The 19,201-nt window shown below is 41.3% G+C and overlaps 1 protein-coding gene across 2 annotated transcripts; it reads left to right on the forward strand.

Moving 5' to 3' along the window:
- Window positions 1–2,580: 2,580 nt before the first annotated feature.
- On the forward strand, window positions 2,581–9,431 carry c2h3orf14 (chromosome 2 C3orf14 homolog). Of its 2 annotated transcripts, none has more exons than XM_039008890.1 (4): window positions 2,581–2,681; window positions 7,750–7,873; window positions 8,050–8,118; window positions 8,310–9,431. In XM_039008890.1, the coding sequence occupies exons 1-4, from the start codon at window positions 2,629–2,631 to the stop codon at window positions 8,499–8,501; spliced, it is 438 nt and encodes a 145-aa protein (XP_038864818.1). In that variant the 5' UTR covers window positions 2,581–2,628; the 3' UTR covers window positions 8,502–9,431. The 2 variants fall into 2 exon arrangements, with proteins under 2 accessions (XP_038864818.1, XP_038864812.1); XM_039008884.1 differs by lacking the exon at window positions 2,581–2,681 and adding an exon at window positions 5,207–6,324.
- The last annotated feature ends 9,770 nt before the right edge of the window (window positions 9,432–19,201 follow it).

Below are 19,201 nucleotides of genomic sequence, written 5' to 3' on the forward strand. Positions count from 1 at the left end.
GACTGACAGAGGGATGAATGAGTGCTTATATTTGTTCAACTTACACTGAGGAACTGCGTCTGTCTGATGGGAGAAGCTAAAACTGGGTGGAGTACATGGGAGGTCTGACATTATTTTCTTGGCCTGTCTCATAATTGTTTGTTCAAAGACAGTCTGCAGTGACAGGCGCTACTAAACCTCAAACCCATCACCTTCATGGCTGTCTGGATCAGGTGATGGATTTGTGCTTTTTAAGGTAACTGACAAGTTGCCACACCAGGCTGAAATGCCTTATAGTAGAATGCTCTCTATGACAGCCTGGTCAAATAGGAGCATGACCTTCTGTTGGACTCCAAAAACCCTGAACCTACACAAAAAGATTAAGTCGCTGTTGGACTCTAGAGCATTTGCAAGATTGGGCCTGAGTAACGTTCACATTATGGACCACCACAGGTGAGTGGTCACCAACAGATTTGGGGTGGGGAAAAAAATCCTCCGTTTGCTTGACATTTAGGATGAGGTGGTAGTCATCACACCACTGTAGAAACTTTTATCTCTGACCTATAGACAGAAGTATCCATTTCTAGACATTAGGCCCAGAATGGCAGAATCATCAGAAATCTGGACAATATAGTTATCAGGGTTTCTTCTTGTACATTCATTTGTATACAGTGTGAATAGGATGGGTGAACTCAGCCTTGGGGGACACCTCAATGACCTTGGGCTCAGACAGGGTCTCATTCACTCGGACCTGCTGTCCTGTTGGTCAGAAATGAGTGATACAACCTGATGGTATAGGGTAAGACTGACATCTGTCTGAGCTAACTGAGGAGGATGTGTGGCTGCTGATCTAAAATCTACAAATAGCAGTGGAGCATAGGCCTTTGGGTTCTCCAGCGCACTCAACGTTGTCATTTCCTCGGTTTCCGGTCCATTCCTATGGATACATGTTCTTGCGGAAATGGTGAGAAGAAAGTCAGAAGTGGATACATTGTTGGGGTTTGGCGCACTTGTTTGAAATTGAAAAGTGTCATAGTAGCTTTTGATAAAGAATAACATCAAGACGAAGCAGCTGCATTATAAGTGGGATGCACTGTTGAGCGTTACATCCCAAGGAGTTCGTGCTGATTGTACGGAGATTGTGACAGACGGTTAAATGGCATCCCTTGAGAAAGCAAGAACTAGATGTGTCAGGAGAAGTGCAGTATTATCATAAGGAGACGTACACTTGGAATACAGAAGAGGAATGGAGGGAAAAAGAGAGGCATAGGAGGTCTAAAAGAGAGAGGGAGGAAGATGGTGAGCTTGAGACAGTTAAAAATGGTGGATAAAAGGGGGATGGTTTGTTAAAGAAGAATGGTAGAAAGTGTAAGCAGAGTGAGCTGAAGACAGGAGTAGAAATGGAAGCAAATGAAGGCAAAGTATTGGAGGTGGTAGGTGTGGTGAAGTTCTCGGAGCCCGAGGCTTGCACCGAGGGTCAGGATAAAGATGAGTCTGTGACATTAGGAGTGAAGTTTTTTGGAAAAAGTGGACCCTGATCCATTTGTGATTTCAGGGTGGGTGAAAACAAAGTTGGGTACTGTGGAATCGGTGAGGGTAACCAGAAGTGGTCTTGTGATAATTGTTTGTTTCTGCTGGTCAGAGGGAGAAGGCGCTCGGCATTAAACAAATGAGGTCAAGAAATGGGAATTGTTTCGCTCTCAAGAAAAGGAGCGATTACTTGGGTAGCAGTAAATGTAAAAGTTGACCAACTGAAGATTCCTGCTGTTTGTGATGCTCGTCATTTGGTGCGACGCAGACAGGGTGGCGAGAGTGGTGAAACAGAAGAGTCATTGTCTGTTCTTTTGAGTTTTGATGTTGAGTCTCTGCCCGACAATGTGATGTTAAGATATATAAGTTATCCTGTACAAGCTTTTGTACCGAATACACTACATTGTTACAGGTGTCAAGCTTATGGGAATGTGGCAGCAGTGTGTAGGAGGGAGGTTCCTAGTGTGAGAAGTGTGCTTAAGGGCATGAGACAAAGGAATGTATAGCATTGGGAGAAGGAGTGGTATGTGTTAATTGTAGGGGTGCCCATGGAGCTTGGAGTCAGAAATGTCCCGTGGGAGATAGGCGGGTTGAGGTTTCCAGGGTTAGAGTTGTGCAGAAGTTGTCATATGCTGAAGCAGTGAAGAAAGTAGAGGAAGATGGGTCAAAGGGGGAGGGATCCTGAGAGGAGTGGTTTGAGTAGTATATCTGTACCAGTACAGAGAGAGAGAGGCCAACAAGTGATATATGTTTCAGTAAGATTGGATTTTTAGCATTGATAGCAAGTCGCAGAAAATTGAGGTTGTGGTGGCAGCTGCAGAGAAGTAGTTGGGTGTGCGAGACTTGACATCAGAAGAGTTACATGGTGTGTTAAGTGGTGATGTCCCATCCTTTCAGGTTGTTGGCATGAGGTATGACTAAATAGATTTAAGTAGTGGAGTAGGGTGATGTTATTTTAATTTTATTTATATACTTTTTTGTGAGTGTAGTGTTAGATTAGTGAGTTGTACTCCAGTCTAGTAGGTGGCGGTAATGCAACATATTGGATGCCAACCGCCGTTATACCTCATCGAAGAAGAAGGTCAGAAGTGTCTATCTCTTTCTAGTTAAGTTAGCAGAATGGCATCTCCTCCATTTGAAGAAGTAGACCTGAACAAGGAACACGAAGAAATGTGAGCTATTGTCCAGTTAAACCATTTTAGGGAAATGTTGACCATTAGTAGAGTGTCGTCAAGGTTAGCTCAGTCAGAACCATGTGACGTTAACAGGGAATGGAAACACTATGATTTAGAACGCCAGCTAACGTTAACTGTAAAAAAAAAAAAAAAAAAAAAAAAAAATGGCTGGATTTCCAGAGTAACTCAGTCTATTACAGAGAATGAAATAATGTGTTGTAGAGGGATGGTGGCGATACAGCACAAAATCCCAGCCGATGGTGGCTGCATTACATCCAGTCAGAGGTTCCTGTCAATCTGTCTAGATGGCGATGTATTTATTGGACATGTCACTAATCCTTATGAAGGACTTCCTGGCAGAAGAGGTTACTCGACCAGTCAGCAGCCGATATGCCAGTTAAATAATTGGTGAAATGTTGCTTGATTATAAATGAACGTTTATCCGTAGTGGGTAGGTGCTCAATATATAATCAGTATCATATTTATCACCAGCGCTGTTTGGCGCAATGGTAACACATTTGCCTTTTGATTAGACGAACAGAGTTGGAATCGCAGACAGCATCATGATTCATGACATTTCATTCTAACCAATAATGGGGAGTGCTCATTATGAATACATTGTGATTTAGTTTCGGTATCATTCTAACTTTTCTTATGATTTTGTTTGCAGAGCATTAAGGCTGGCAGTTTATCACCAGTTCACCCTATGGGCACAAGGGAGAATTACATGCTGACTACACCGTTCGCGTCGCATGCGCAAGCGGTGCAAAATAAATTTACACATACATGTTATTCAATCATTGCACTCACACTGCTCGTGAGCGTCTTCGTGGCCAGGCGCTTAAATATAACTTTGTTCTATTTGTGACTCTCAATACACTGCAAGTTCTGCCTCTCCCTGCCATCTATTGGAAAGGAATGGTAATTACACTGGACAGCTAGTTGGCAGAGTCAAAGTAGACTTTAATAATATATGCCATTTAGCAGACGCCTTTATCCAAAGCGAACTGGGTGGAAACAGATCATAGAAACAGGATTACAATTTTGATATCATGGATGGTCAGTCCTTGCATCTATAGCACTGCCTATGAATTTGAGAGTGGTTACATTTCTCCAGCCGCATCCCTCAGCATTTTACCAAAAGAGGAGCAGGGAGTCACTTTGTTATTGTTTCTATTGCCACTTTAAGAAGTTAAGATGCAGATGAAATACACACCAAAGTATGTTACAGATACTATATGTCCCATCACTGACAGTTAGTGAATACACAGCATTCAGCACAGCAAACAATCAATCAATGAAATGTATTTTACAAAATACCTTTTTACATCAAAATAATAACCACAGTGGTTATAGAGGGTGCAACAGTTCAACACCTCAGGAGCAAATGTCAGTTGGCTTTTCATAGGTTGAGAGAGAGGGAGTCGAAACAGCAGGACCGGGACAAGGTCGCACATCCATTGAAACAGATTTAAAAAAATCTGTGGAAAACAGTTCCACTCCGATTCCCTTTATAGATGGGTGTATCTTTGAATTCGCTGTTGAATGGCCTGGTCCTTCTCTACTTTCAGAACACCAGCCCCCTCCCCTAAAGTGATCGATAGTATATCTTGGCTCGCACTGTGATGATTGGGATTCTGAGCTCTCAGGTTCATACAGCGAGTTATGGTCTTCACTGATCTCACTCTCCGTCAGCTCCATCTGTGGCGTATTGGGCCATACTGATGGTCGTGAGCGCTATCTAGCTGGGCCCCGAGCGCTTTAGTGATGGTCCCGGTGGACCTCTTCTCCACCGCAGCACAGGAACACTGGCACCCAGGGTTCAGTTTTGCATGCTGTACTAACCCTTCTTTCCTGTTTGGCATGCTGTACTAACCCTTCTTTCCTGTTTGGCATGCTGTACTAACCCTTCTTTCCTGTTTGGCATGCTGTACTAACCCTTCTTTCCTGTTTTGCATGCTGTACTAACCCTTCTTTCCTGTTTGGCATGCTGTACTAACCCTTCTTTCCTGTTTTGCATGCTGTACTAACCCTTCTTTCCTGTTTGGCATGCTGTACTAACCCTTCTTTCCTGTTTGGCATGCTGTACTAACCCTTCTTTCCTGTTTGGCATGCTGTACTAACCCTTCTTTCCTGTTTGGCATGCTGTACTAACCCTTCTTTCCTGTTTGGCATGCTGTACTAACCCTTCTTTCCTGTTTGGCATGCTGTACTAACCCTTCTTTCCTGTTTGGCATGCTGTACTAACCCTTCTTTCCTGTTTGGCATGCTGTACTAACCCTTCTTTCCTGTTTGGCATGCTGTACTAACCCTTCTTTCCTGTTTGGCATGCTGTACTAACCCTTCTTTCCTGTTTGGCATGCTGTACTAACCCTTCTTTCCTGTTTGGCATGCTGTACTAACCCTTCTTTCCTGTTTGGCATGCTGTACTAACCCTTCTTTCCTGTTTGGCATGCTGTACTAACCCTTCTTTCCTGTTTGGCATGCTGTACTAACCCTTCTTTCCTGTTTGGCATGCTGTACTAACCCTTCTTTCCTGTTTGGCATGCTGTACTAACTGTTCTTTCCTGTTTGGCATGCTGTACTAACCCTTTTTTCCTGTTGGTAGAAAACAATTAAGGCATCTGTTAGGCTATAGTTATATTCAAGAATCACTGCATATACTTGAAATAAACAATAGCCTTAGAAATAACATGGATTCGCATGTACCTCTGCCTCCTTCAGTCTCCTCCAGGATGAAAACATTTTCAGGGATGAAGATGTCATCCTGAAAACAAACATGTTTTGTTAAGACAACTGAACCCAAATATATTAGTTGGCATTAACAAGCTTCCTGTCTTGTATGCTTTGTCAACACACAGAGCAAATACAGGGACATTTATTTTTCAGCAACCATTAACTATGTCAACTTCAGTCTAGCTAAATGAGGTGGAGATAACAAATCTGTCAACAAAATGTATTACAGTACTTGACTGAGGTGGAAGCTAGCTACAGTAACTACCTAATAACGGGTACACGGAGAAACTGTGTTGCAGTTGAGTAGCTTGCTAACGTTGTTTGCTGGGGGGGTGTTACACAAAACACTTCCGATGCAGTTAGCTAGTTACCTTCAACTAGAATTGCAACAATGTTGTCCAGTGTTTAACGCTAGCCTAGTCAACAACAGTCATGACCGGTTAACGTTACCTCAGGCTCCATTGCATTGACTCGCGGAACCTCCGTTCAATTGCTTCAGCGATGTTGATGATGGTCGGTCGGTAACCCCTACAACATAACCCTCAATTTTAAATGGAGGCGCAAGCAGAGGGCTTCAACATAGGCCTATGACTCCTTTCCATTCGGAAACTCCCGGTTGCCGCATCGCAAGTGCCCTTCATCGCGAAGTCTGCCTCTGCAACGTGCTGTCTACAGATCCTGCTAGCTCAAGCTGACACGTCCTTCCTTTTCCGGACATGGAGCCACTTCTTCAAAAGTTGTGGGTCCTCGGGCAGCCGATGGTAGCTTACCGAGGGATTTTTTTTGGAGCCAATTCCTACAGCCTGGCGCTATACAGTTCATGTTTGAATTACTACTTGTTGTTACCATCTTCACACCTAATCTCACTCTCTTCGATTCACTCTTCGCACGAAAACTTAATATGGTAAATGTAGCTAATGCTAACTAGCTGATTAAAAAAGCCAGCAGATCCGAGCCGCTTGCTTAAAGCTGGACTATGGTCGGACAGCATTCCTGTTTACACTGAGTACACAAAACATTAGGAACACCTGCTTTTTCCATTACATATAGACTGACCAGGTGAAAGCTATGATCCCTTATTGATGTCACTTGTTAATACCGCAAATGCATTTTTAAGCTTTGAGAGAATTGAGATATGGATTGTGAATGTGTGCCATTCAGAGGGTGAATGGGTAAGACAATATTTGTGCCTTTTGAACAGGGTATGGTAGTAGGTGTCAGATGCACTGGTTTGAGTGTGTCAAGAACTGCAGTGCTGCTGGGTCTTTAACGCTCAACAGTTTCCTGTGTGTATCAAGAATGGTCCACCACCCAAAGGAAATCCAGCCAACTTAACACATCTGTGTGAAGCATTGGAGTCAACATGGGCCAGCATCCATGTGAAATGCTTTCAACACCTTGTACGGTCCATGCCTCGACGAATTGAGGCTGTTCTGAGGGCAAAAGGGGGTGCAACTCAATATTAGTAAGATGTTCCTAATGTTTTGTACACTCAGTATATAATAAGACACCGCAGAACCGGTGCAAGATATTGCTTTTAAAACATAGCTCAATCCAGGGATGAGAAATGCGGTATACTCCGAATTGTCCCATTTATCATAACTGTTACAACAATTCAACTGACGTGTTTGTCCTCATGGTAGCTAGCAGTAGCAACAGCAGCCATTATGGAATGGTGCGTCATGTTGAACATTAACAGAGCTGATTGTCTGACACTGCCATTCCAAAACGGCTGCTGCGGCTTCTGCTACCTAGCATGATGAGGAGGAAAATAAGTTTTCTGGAAAAACTAGCAGTCGTTCAATGTTCTTGTTGTAACAGACCGTGCAAGGCGTCGAAAGTGTTCCACAGGAATGCTGGCCCATGATTGAGGTACGTTTTCCGAGCCATATCTCGCACCGGCTCCTCGTATCATAATATACACAGGAATGATGTCCGACCCTAGTGCAGCTGTAAGCAAGCGGATCGGATCTGCTGGCTAGCTGATAATGGCATGTTCAAGAGCATTAAAACTGTGATGTATCATGGGTAAATTGTGACTGATCTACAAATAATATTAAGTAGTTATTTGTGATGCAAGGTGATTTGTAGATCAGTCAGTCAGTCAGCAGTTGCCTGCACTGTCGGCTGCAATGTCAAACAAGCCCTTTAGTTAACTTTAGCTGGCCCCCTGAGAGTTTGTTTAAAATTTCATAAGTGGCTTTGGCCTGCTGAATATTCAGAACAAAAGTATAGGTAGCTCAATTTATCTCTACTTGAATAACATGCAGAGCCTAAAGCTCATTTTCACATGGAAGCATAGCTAAGGAAGTCATCCATGTTGTGTCAGTCTAGGGAAGAGGGCTGTGCTCCTTCAGCAGATGGAGAGTCGATTTGAGCAACAGAAGAGCAAGAGAAGGCAGCAGGTGAAGCTGTCACAAGCTGCACATGAGAGAAACGCCCAGCTCCTCCAGGTATGAATCTACCAAGTGCCTCTCAGACCTGCTGCTAGGTTCTCTACTTGAATGTACATGTTCAGTGCATGCCTTTTATTGTGCATGTTGATGAGGCTGGTATACTGTATGCTTTGAAGGCCATGTGTAAAGGAATAGCTGAATTTGTGATAGGCTGATCCTTTCTCCAAATACAGGACTTGCAGAAAATGGAGAATCGTCTCAGAACAAGAAAACTCCCACACCCTGACATCCTCAGTTTGGAGGTAAGGTATCTCTTAGTAACAACAAATTAGCAATACATGCCCTCTCTGAAGATTGCCTTGCCTCCCATAATTTTCAATGGGAGCTATTTTGAGTTGTGTTGCATCTTGACCCTACTATACCTGATAATCAAGTACAGTCGGGGTCACAGATTGTTGTTGACACAGGCCGCTGTACTGTTGTCTTGTTCCAGACTCGTTACTGGGCATCAGTTGAGGAGAAGATCCCAGAATGGGAGCGCTTCCTCCTGGGTAAGGGCCCACATCCTAGCAGTGACCCTAGCAGAACACCTAAACAACGAAAACAGAAAACTACACCCAGAGACCATGCCCCCACACAAGATGGGGCTCTGCCTCCTCATCCTATACTGAAACATGTCAAATGACCTGAAGTGGACAATCTGGCTTTTGACTTAATCTTATGTGATCAACATGGAGTGAAGGAAAAACTAAAATCAGTTGACAATTACACTGTATATTGAGGTTATTGTGAGTGTCTGAGGTAAATGCTCTTTTTTTATATAGGCCATATTTAGTCTCATATGGGCTGTTTTCCTATGAGAATAACAGTATTCTTAGCACCAACATTATTGAGTAGGCATCATGTTGATTTCCATTGTTTACACTGCAGCTCCTTTTTGTGCTCAGCCATTTTGATGTCTCAGGGTGAAGCTCAGATTTAGCCTATTACCCCTCAGTCTACAGAATTGCTGCTCTTGATTGCAATGTTTACAAGCAATGCTCACACTTTCAGTGTGATGGTATTGCCTGTAACACTTTATGGTAATCCCATCCCATCAGAATTCTATTTGAAACAGAATATGGTGTCTTTGAATTCATGGTTCATATCTGCCCACTAGGGGGAGGTAGCACCATAGATTTGGATAACAATGGCAAATTCCTTCAGTTAGTTAGACTCAGGTCATTCACTTCATCTGTCACTGAGCAATGATTTAATCAAATTTGCTCTTATTTATTTGCATGTATTGTCTGTATACTAGCTATGTTCTTTTCTTATGTGTACATTAAAGCACTTTTTTTTCATATACTGTAATATCTTTTAGGCGTAACAAGCAATGTGCATATGTAAACAATCATTTTTTTTATTATTCACATTCTTCATCTATATATTCCATTCACTGCAAATGTACTTTTTTACTTAATAAATCATTATAGTTTAGCTTATTAGTCCATTAAAAAGCATGAGCTGACACACACCTAACTTTGTAGAGTTGACTAACAAATAATAAACTATACAAATAAAATGTTGCACACTATATACACACCCAACAATTAAATATGTTTATTCATTAAAATGTTAGTGTATAAGTTATTTCTAACATTTTTTTTACATGTATTAACCCATCCACCACCCCCACACTTCATCACACAGTATACAGTGCCTTCAGAAAGTTTTCACAACCCTTGACTTTTTCCACATTTTGTGTTAGCCTGAATTTAAAATTGAATCAATTGAGATTTTGTGTCGCTGGCTTACACACCATACCCCATACCCCATAAGTGAAATTATGTTTTTAGAAATGTTTACAATTTAAAAAAAAAATAATAATTAAAATCTGAAATGCCTTGAGTCAATAAGTATTCACCCGCTTTGTTATGGCAAGCCTAAATAAGTTCAGGAGTAAAAATGTACTTAACAAGTCACATAAGTTGCATGGACTTACTCTGTGTGCAATAATTGTGTTTAACATGATTTTTGAATGTCTACCTCATCTCTGTACCCCCAAACATGAAATTATGTGTAAGGTCCTCAGTCGAGCAGTGAATTTCAATCACAGATTCAACTACAAAGACCAGGGAGGTTTTCCAATGCATCGCAAAGAAGGGCACCTGTTGGCAGATGGGTACAAAAAGAGCATAGTGAAGTTATTAATTACACTTTGGATGGTGTATCAATACACCCAACCGCTACAAGGATATAGGCATCCTTCCTAACTCAGTTGCCAGAGAGGAAGGAAACTGATCTGGGATTTCACCATGAGTACAATGGTGAATTTAAAACTAACAGAATTTAATGGCTGTGATAGGAGAAAACTGAGGATGGATCAACAACATTGTAGTTACTCAATAGTAACCGAAACCGAAATTGCAGAGTTATTAACAAAAGGAAGCCTGTACAGAAGTTTTTTTGTGATTAAAAAAACAGAATAGAGCTAAGCACAGGCAACATCCTAACGCAAAACCTGGTTATCTGCTTTCCAACAGGCACTGGGAGACAAATCCTCCTTTCAGCAGGACAATAACCTAAAACTCAAGGCCAAATATACATCTGGAGTTGCTTACCAAGATGACAGTGAATGTTCCTTAGTGGCCTAGATATGTTTTTGACTTAAATCGGCATGAAAATCTATGGCAAGACTTGAAATTGGCTGTCAATTAATGATCAACAACCAAATTAACAGAGCTTATAATAATGTGCAAATATTGTACAATCTCGGTGTGCAAAGCTCCTTAGAGACTTACCCAGAAAGACCTACATCTGTAATTGCTGCTTAAGGTGATTCTAACATGTATTCACTCAGGGGTGTGAATACTTATGTAAATTATATATTTATGTATTTAATTTTAAATAATTTTGCCAAAATTTCCGAAATCATGTTTTCACTTAGTCATTATGGGGTCTTGTGAATTCTGTCTGTAACACAACAAAATGTAGACTAAGTCAAGGGGTATGAATACTTTCTGAAGGCACTGTATGTTGTGCATTAGGGGGTTAAATATATTAGCCTAAGCCATTGAGCTGTTCTCTGGAATGTCTCGAAACCATTATATAGTTATTGAAGAGTCCTCTTTATATTTGAGCTACAATGTGATTGTGCAGTCTTTATTAAACAAAGCCTCCAGAAGGACCTTCTGTGTCCGTGATAATTGCTTTTTTTAATTGTCCCTTTATTCAAGGGTAGCCTGAGGTCAGCCAGTTACCATATGCTCATAATACTCCATAGAAATGTGTGTAAAATGAGCCATTCATTTCTGCAGGTCCATTAGGCTTGCATAAACTCTGCTGTGTTTCTCAAGACATGTTTATTTATTTTATTTTTTTGTGGGGGGGGGGGGGGGTCTGTTTGTTAGGTTGTTGGTATCACCGATCAGAAAGCGTTATTGCTTGTAAAGTTAGAATGTCTGTCTGTGTTTTCTTGGGTTATTTTACCATTATACAGTAGACCATATTCAGTATGATAAATGATCGTATTCATGGGGTTACAAATTGGTCATAGTGTTACAGATTGTTTCCACCAACATAATTGAGACTTCAGTTCAGATATTTTCAGGTAAGACACAGGCCGTAGGGACAGTGTTAAGGAGCTGCTGTGTGGATAATGAGAGGGTACACGGGACAAAATGTCTGTCTCACTGTTAAACGGGATGCAAAAACGCAGCGAGCCTTTCCACCTGCTTTCTGACTGTCAAACCAGCACAAACCACCCCTCTGCCCTCCCTCCACCTCCCTCGTTCTTCCTTCTCTCATTCCCTCTCTGTGGCAGAGATGGCATCCCTGATCCAGCCTAATTGCGATGATCAAACCTGCACTGGGTTGACGCGGAGTGGCGGCTTGACAAACGCAATCATCCGGATGGCCTGCGTTGAAGTGGCCATGGTTGGCAGCTGCCCTGGCTCCTCAGATGGGACCCGATCCTGCCCCCGAGGTCAGGCAGGCACCAGTCGCCATGAAGGGGGGTTAATGGGGGATGGTGGTCGTGGGAGGGGTGGATGTGGGTGAAGGTTTGAGGAGGGGCAACGAGGGTGAGTGAGGGCAGGGGGACAGGCAGCGAATTATCTAAAAGGATTTTGAAGAGCACGATCTGGAGCCCTTCCAAATGACTAGATTCACATGATGTATTCTAATGGTGAAAGCCCTGAGGTGGATTAGCTACGGACACCACAGTCCCGTCACGCCCCCGGCTGGCAGACCAGGCCCTTGTTACCAGGCCCTGCCAGCCAGTCCCAGCCGTGACAACCCTCCCTGAGTCCCCTGACCCCCATTACCCCACAGACACCTGGGTTAAAGCCAACCTCTCAAATTCAGCTACAGGATTAGCAGCAGACAGAGGAGGCTAGGAGGTGACCCTCTCCATCTCTAATAGCATATGCATTTAAAAGCGTATGATTACATGATTTGGGGCGTCTATTGAGAGCATGCTGAGAGCCTCCTGAGAAGCACAATAACTGGTTAGCTGTCGACTTCAATTGATTGGATAATGGATGATTGCGTGTTGTATTTTATTGAATAATGTGCTGCAAGTGTAGTGAGCGCTGCACAACAAAACTACAATTTTGGCATAATTTTGTTTTGTTTTTCTATTATTTTAGAACATTTTGTTATTATGTGATAGAAGTGAAGACATACATCACATTTTTTAAAGTACACTTTCTTTTTAAATTGACCTACAGTATTTAAAAATAAACCAACGTTAAAATGCTGTTTCTTGAAATAACATGGGGCTCCATACTGTACAATGTACTCCCATAGTATTCCTTATCACTCCTTTGATCATGTCATGTCAGCTCTGGCTAAGTGCATGTCCTGCCAGCCAGGCCTGTGCCTACTGTATCGGCTAAGGGAGGAGTTGACTGTGTTGTTCATGTTGTGGTGGATTAAAGACAAGTCTACATGTGGCACACTAAAAGGAAGTAACACTGGCCTTAAGGGAGCGCCACACTGTTCGGTATTGACTGGCCAAGCTTAAGTATAGTGTTTCCTCCTAAATGGACCCGAGGTTTTTTGTGTCAACATAATCATATACCTCACTGCACTTCACTGGCTCTCTGTACTCCTTACAAAGAAAGCTTTCGGCACATACTTTTTCAATTGTAGTGCACTTAAACACAAATGTCTTTCATATACTGGAGCTTGTCTGGGATTTTTTATTATTATTAGACAATTTCTGCTGTACTGCTGGGAACTCCTGCAGTGTTTTTTTCCCCTTTTCAAATGCGTACTTACATACTTACATTGTGCTTAATGCTTTCAGCTTTTTCCCCACAAGCCTACCGGTGAGGTAAGTGAAGTTATAACATATAGTTGTATTTGAGTTGAGGGTATGTCTCTTAGTTTGTGAGAGAGTGGATTTTGTTGTTTTTTTCCTTTTCAATATTGATACTATGGAGGAAAGAATGCATTCACAGATTGTCCTGAACAACATTTTGGACATACAGAATATGTATTTTTATCACATACAGTTGAAGTCGGAAGTTTACATACACTTAGGTTGGAGTCATAAAAACTTGTTTTTCAACCACTCCACAAATTTCTTGTTAACAAACTATAGTTTTTGCAAGTCGGTTAGGACATCTACTTTCTGCATGACACAAGTCATTTTTCCAACAATTGTTTCCAGACAGATTATTTCACATAATTCACTGTATCACAATTCCAGTGGGTCAGAAGTTTACATACACTAAGTTGACTGTGCCTTTAAACAGCTTGGAAAATTCCAGAAAATGATGTCATGGCTTTAAAAGCTTCTGATAGGCTAATTGACATCATTTGAGTCAATTGGAGGTGTACTTGTGGATGTATTTCAAGGCCTACCTTCAAACGCAGTGCCTCTTTGCTTGACATCATGGGAAAATTAAAAGAAATCAGTCAAGACCTCCGAAAAAAAATTGTAGACCTCCACAAGTCTGGTTCATCCGTGGGAGCAATTTCCAAATGCATGAAGGTGCCACGTTCATCTGTACAAACAATAGTACGTAAGTATAAACACCATGGGACCATGCAGCCGTCATACAGCTGAGGAAGGAGACGCGTTCTGTCTCCTAGAGATGAACGTACTTTGGTGCGAAAAGTGCAAATCAATCCCAGAACAACAGCAAAGGACCTTGTGAAGATGCTGGAGAAAACAGGTACAAAAGTATCTATATCCACAGTAAAACGAGTCCTATATCGACATAACCTGAAAGGCCGCTCAGCAAGGAAGAAGCCACTGCTCCAAAACCGCCATAAAAAAGCCAGACTACGGTTTGCAACTGCACATGGGGACAAAGATCGTACTTTTGGGAGAAATATCCTCTGGTCTGATGAAACAAATATAGAACTGTTTGGCCATAATGACCATCATTATGTTTGGAGGAAAAAGGGGGATGCTTGCAAGCCAAAGAACACCATCCCAACCGTGAAGCACGGGGGTGGCAGCATCATGTTGTGGGGGTGCTTTGCTGCAGGAGGGACTGATGCACTTCACAAAATAGATGGCCTCATGAGGAAGGAAAATTATGTGGATATATTGAAGCAACATCTCAAGACATCAGTCAGGAAGTTAAAGCTTGGTCGCAAATGGGTCTTCCAAATGGACAATGACCCCAAGCATACTTCCATAGCTGTGGCAAAATGGCTTAAGGACAACAAAGTCAAAGTATTGGAGTGGCCAACACAAAGCCCTGATCTCGATCCTATAGAAAATTAGTCGGCAGAACTGAAAAAGCATGTGCGAGCAAGGAGGCCAATATACCTGACTCAGTTACACCAGCTCTGTCAGGAGGAATGGGCCAAAATTCACCCAATTTATTGTGGGAAGCTTGTGGAAGGCTACCCGAAGCGTTTGACCCAAGTTAAACAATTTAAAGGCAATACTACCAAATACTAATTGAGTGTATGTAAACTTCTGACCCAGTGGGAATGTGAATAAATAAATAAAAGGTGAAATAAATCATTCTCTCTACTATTATTCTGACAGTGGTAATGGTAATCCTAACTGACCTAAAACAGGGATTTTTTTACTAGGATTAAATGTCAGGTATTGTGAAAAACTGAGTTTAAATGTATTTGGCTAAGGTGTATGTAAACTTCCGACTTCAACTGTATCTTCTATCTTATGAAAAATAATTACATTTTAATTGCTGGGATCAATCTCTATTGTGTTAATGGAAGTCACATAAAGTGAATTAGTTTTACCGGTGTTCAGTCCTTCCATCTTCTTACCAGTGCCAACCAACTGGTGAGAATGCTCATCCTAATTTGACAACTTGTAGGATCTCATTATAAGGGGCCTTATTTGTGTGAATAGACGCCATGGTTCTGGAGTAGTACGTCATTAGCACTTCTGGGTAAGCACAGCAGTAGTGGACATTTCTCAGCAGGGCCAGACCAGGTCAAAGGGATTAGCACCGGACATCCCAGAATTAGTGATCCTGACCAACAATGAAAGACTGATTTAATTCCACAAAAATAGAGCTCAGTCTTGGCAGGGTGTGATGGAGAACAATACTCATGTATTAGAAACTTATTTATCTAGTTATAGAATAGTGTTGATATTCAGTTGTATTCTGCCTATTAATTCTGTATTGTTTATCTATTTAATTGTTTTTGACAGTGGCCAACATTAGTATTTACTCATGATTCCTCATGGACACCAATCTCATTGCTGTCAGTGCACTGAGAGGCTGAGGCTGGAAATGTGGAGCAGATTGTTTGGGGTTTAGGGTTCTCTAATCCTCCCAGAGACAGAGGTGAAAGGAGTGGACAAGGGGACAGAGGCTCTCCTTCAGCTCCTTGGCCCAGGGCTCTGAGGCCAGGCGGACAGACTGGTCCTGGGCAGAGGTCAATCTAAGGAGGCTGACAGACAGTGATGTGATTCCAGTAGGGCAGAGCCGGCACATGGCTCCTACAAGCCCAGCACCCACAGGCCTCTAAGCCACAAAGCACCTTCTACCACCCGTGTCCTTGACGAGCCAAGGCGGATCCAAGAAAGGAAGTGTGCGTGTGCGTACATTTACATTGTGTAAATGTATAGAAGGATTTTAATTAGATTTGGTGGGGAAAGTGTTAACTAGTTTTGTCAAGGAATTTGTATCACTTGAATGTCACAGTCCTGTCATCATGTTATGGTGTGTATTTATTTTCCTTTTTTTATTGTATTTGATTTACTTGTATTTAATGTATAGTGTGATTATTGTGTAGGCCTACACAATGCACACTCCAATTTGCTGGTGTAATATGCTAGGCTAATGCACACAAAAAATATATTTAGAAAATCCAAGATCCTAACGAGGTGTTTGAAACCAAATGTGGATTACATTTAGTTTTTTATTATTATTTCGTATAGATTTTTATTATTTTTTTTACAATAGAATGTCTTATAATATCTAATGACTTCGTTGTGTCATGTATACATACACATGTATGTTACAATCCTATCATTTTCCAGAGTCGAGTACACACTGCATATTTTGAGCAGCTACAACAATATTATTGCTGACTGCCCTTTTGGACATTTTATTAAGAAGTTTCCAGAACACCATGTAGTTGGCTGGCTGATTCCATCTTTTCAACACCATTCTCCAGGAATAGATCCAAGGACTTCGCCCGATGCTCATTAACTTCCCTCTTGGCATTTTAGAATGCGCCTAGTGAGTTCTTTGTGTCAAGAGCCAGTGCTTCTTCTAACTAGGGGCGCAACCAGCCTGTGCTCTCCTCCAGCAGCGAAAGAAATTGCTTTCCAAAATGTTGGTAAGGGTTGGTTTAATTAGAATTTCATTTGGGCTAAACGGGGGAAACTGATGTAGTTAACATTTGGTGGACTTAATTGGTCCTTTTCTCTCCTCTCAGCCCTTAAAAACCGCTAGAGCTACTCTTGTTAATCTCCCAATCAATTGAATTGGCCAAACAAAAGTCTTGCTCTTCTTTTCTTCCTGTCTCAGCCGAGCCTTTTGTGACTTGTAAATGCATCAATTTTGGGTGATCCTGGTCGTGTAGATGTACTCAATTGTTGACAGTTGATTAATGCGCTCTTGTGTTGGTAATCTCTCTCGCTGCTTTACATGTGCACGCAGTAATGAGCTCCGTTGTCAATTAACGTGTTTCTAGAAGCGAAGCTGGTTGCTCTGATGCGTGAGAGGTATGTGCAGAGAAAAGGGCAACGCTGCTGCCTTTAGGTTGTTTACTCTCCAGCACTCTTTTCTCCGGCTTTGGACAAGACGGACACTCTTGTGCATAGCCCTGACGCGTTTCTACACACAAACATTTATTTTGAGAAACTCGCACCATTCGCATTTCCCATCTATAGACTATTCCCTAACAAAGGTGGATGAATGGATACTGAAATTCAATGTAGGCTGAGTTGTAAAGATTGTTTATACAAAACAAACCAAACCTGTTGTTATAAGACGTAAAAACAAGTACCATTGGCAACACTGTGATGATTATTCGGCCCATCAACCCAATATGGTTGTAGGTGTGGACATGTTCCAGATTGTCCGTGCGAGGGGATACCAACTTGATAGCGTTGCCTATTGTTTAATTGGGCATAAATGACCCCGTGATATTCTAGCTGTTTGTGTTGGATTTTGATTATGATATTTTTCTGCATATGCTAACCCCCTACCCGCAACTCATTGACTGTAGTCAATTAAACTGTATTATTTGATGAAGCTTTGGAATGTTTGTATAGAAAAATTGCCTATAGTCTATCCTACGTAGGCTACGAATTAAAACATGAGAATAATTAGGCCTAACGAAAGTACATTTGAGAATATTTTTTATTCTTCTAATAGAACAATTAAAGCATACACTTAATAACATTTATGACGCAATGTGACGTGGCTTTCTTGAATTTCTATTGAAAATTCCGTAGCCTAAACTGGAATTACGCACAATCTGTGTCTGGCACTACACATGAGTGTTCAAATTACGCACAATGTTCAACGCCAACAAATACGGGTAGAGTGTGAAATATATAAATATTATGCCTAGAGCCTATATGTTGAACAATAATGTGAGCCTTTAGGGCTATATAAAAGTATTGGTCGATGTGACAACAACGAAATAGAATTTAACTGACAATATAACAATGGTTTTGGAAAAAACACACTAGTTGGTATATTCTGGTCTTTGAAGCAGCTTTTATGTGAACTAGCAGGACCAGGGTGGACCAGAGGTGAACAGACCATTCAACTGGTTATATTAGCCTTCTAACCGGTCCCTGGGCATGGTGCATAATTATTAAACGTTCTAATTGGTAGACCGAGATTTGTGAGCACGCGCCCATCTCTCGTCAGAATTTCTGTTAGCCGCAAGGATAATATTGTTCCAGGAGCCATGTGCAGAATACTTTATCCTTTATTAAAGTTGGACAGAGGTGGATGATATGGCCCAAGTGCTCTATTATTCATATTCTGATGAACACGTATATGCGCGGAAGCCTACCATCGAGGGCGTTTAGCTGATTAATGTAATTCGCATTCAAGAGTCCATGTTATATCTGATCATTTGTGCCATTACACGGAAGTCAAGTGTAGCATCATCAGACTTGTCTCTTTGTCTGGCAAAAAGTGCTTAAACTGAATTTATAGCTACCATTTTAAAGTGGTGTATGATACTACACAGGCCTACTTCCCCCAACCAAGTAACAGGAGCCATGTATTATTGGCGTATAAACCCAGACTAGCCCACACACTGGTGCTAGTAAAACAGCTGCTTGCTAATCTTTTTTTGTGAAAAAGCAAACATCTGGATATTTGAGAGGATGAAATGGCCTATAGGCTTATCAGACGGATCACTGTCTTCGCAACTGGTGGGTTGACATAGGCTACATGTAGCTTGATTTGAAAGAAGGCTGAAATATCAATACAATTCCGTTCTGATATGTTATAGGCCTTTTCAGATAATTGACTAACCTACTCCTATATAAATTTAGAGTAGGCATATTTTTCTCAAAAACTTAAACGTTTTCGATAGCATTTCATGTACGATACACTTTTTATTTCCTATTAATAAATGGCAACAGTTGAAATTGTTAAACATTCAATTTGATGCATAAGTTATGTTGATGTATAACACGTTTTATCCACGTATAGGTTACAATTTAGATGTATGTAGCCTACATTATAATGTATAAAAATGCGCCCAAGGTAAAACACTTTTAAATAACATTTTATTTTCATATTATTTACAATTCGATTTTCACACGTTATGCAATAGAAGAAAAACAACACGTCCTCCTGAATTTCCCCATGGGTTGAGCAAATAGTAATTTTCTTCTTAAATGTTTATAACATTAATTCATTCACGGTCAGATTTACTGCACTGCTGCAACAGTGCAAAATTCCCATCCTCATTAATATAATT

This window comes from Salvelinus namaycush, chromosome 2 (assembly GCF_016432855.1).
Source record: "Salvelinus namaycush isolate Seneca chromosome 2, SaNama_1.0, whole genome shotgun sequence".
In the NCBI taxonomy this organism is placed as follows: domain Eukaryota; kingdom Metazoa; phylum Chordata; class Actinopteri; order Salmoniformes; family Salmonidae; genus Salvelinus; species Salvelinus namaycush.

Coding starts and splice junctions, on each gene's coding strand:
- c2h3orf14 (XM_039008884.1), top strand. CDS start 6,137: ATGGAGCCACTTCTTCAAAAGTTGTGGGTCCTCGGGCAGCCGATGGTA. Junction 7,874..8,049: donor GAAACGCCCAGCTCCTCCAG/GTATGAATCTAC, acceptor CTCCAAATACAG/GACTTGCAGAAAATGGAGAA. Junction 8,119..8,309: donor CTGACATCCTCAGTTTGGAG/GTAAGGTATCTC, acceptor GTCTTGTTCCAG/ACTCGTTACTGGGCATCAGT.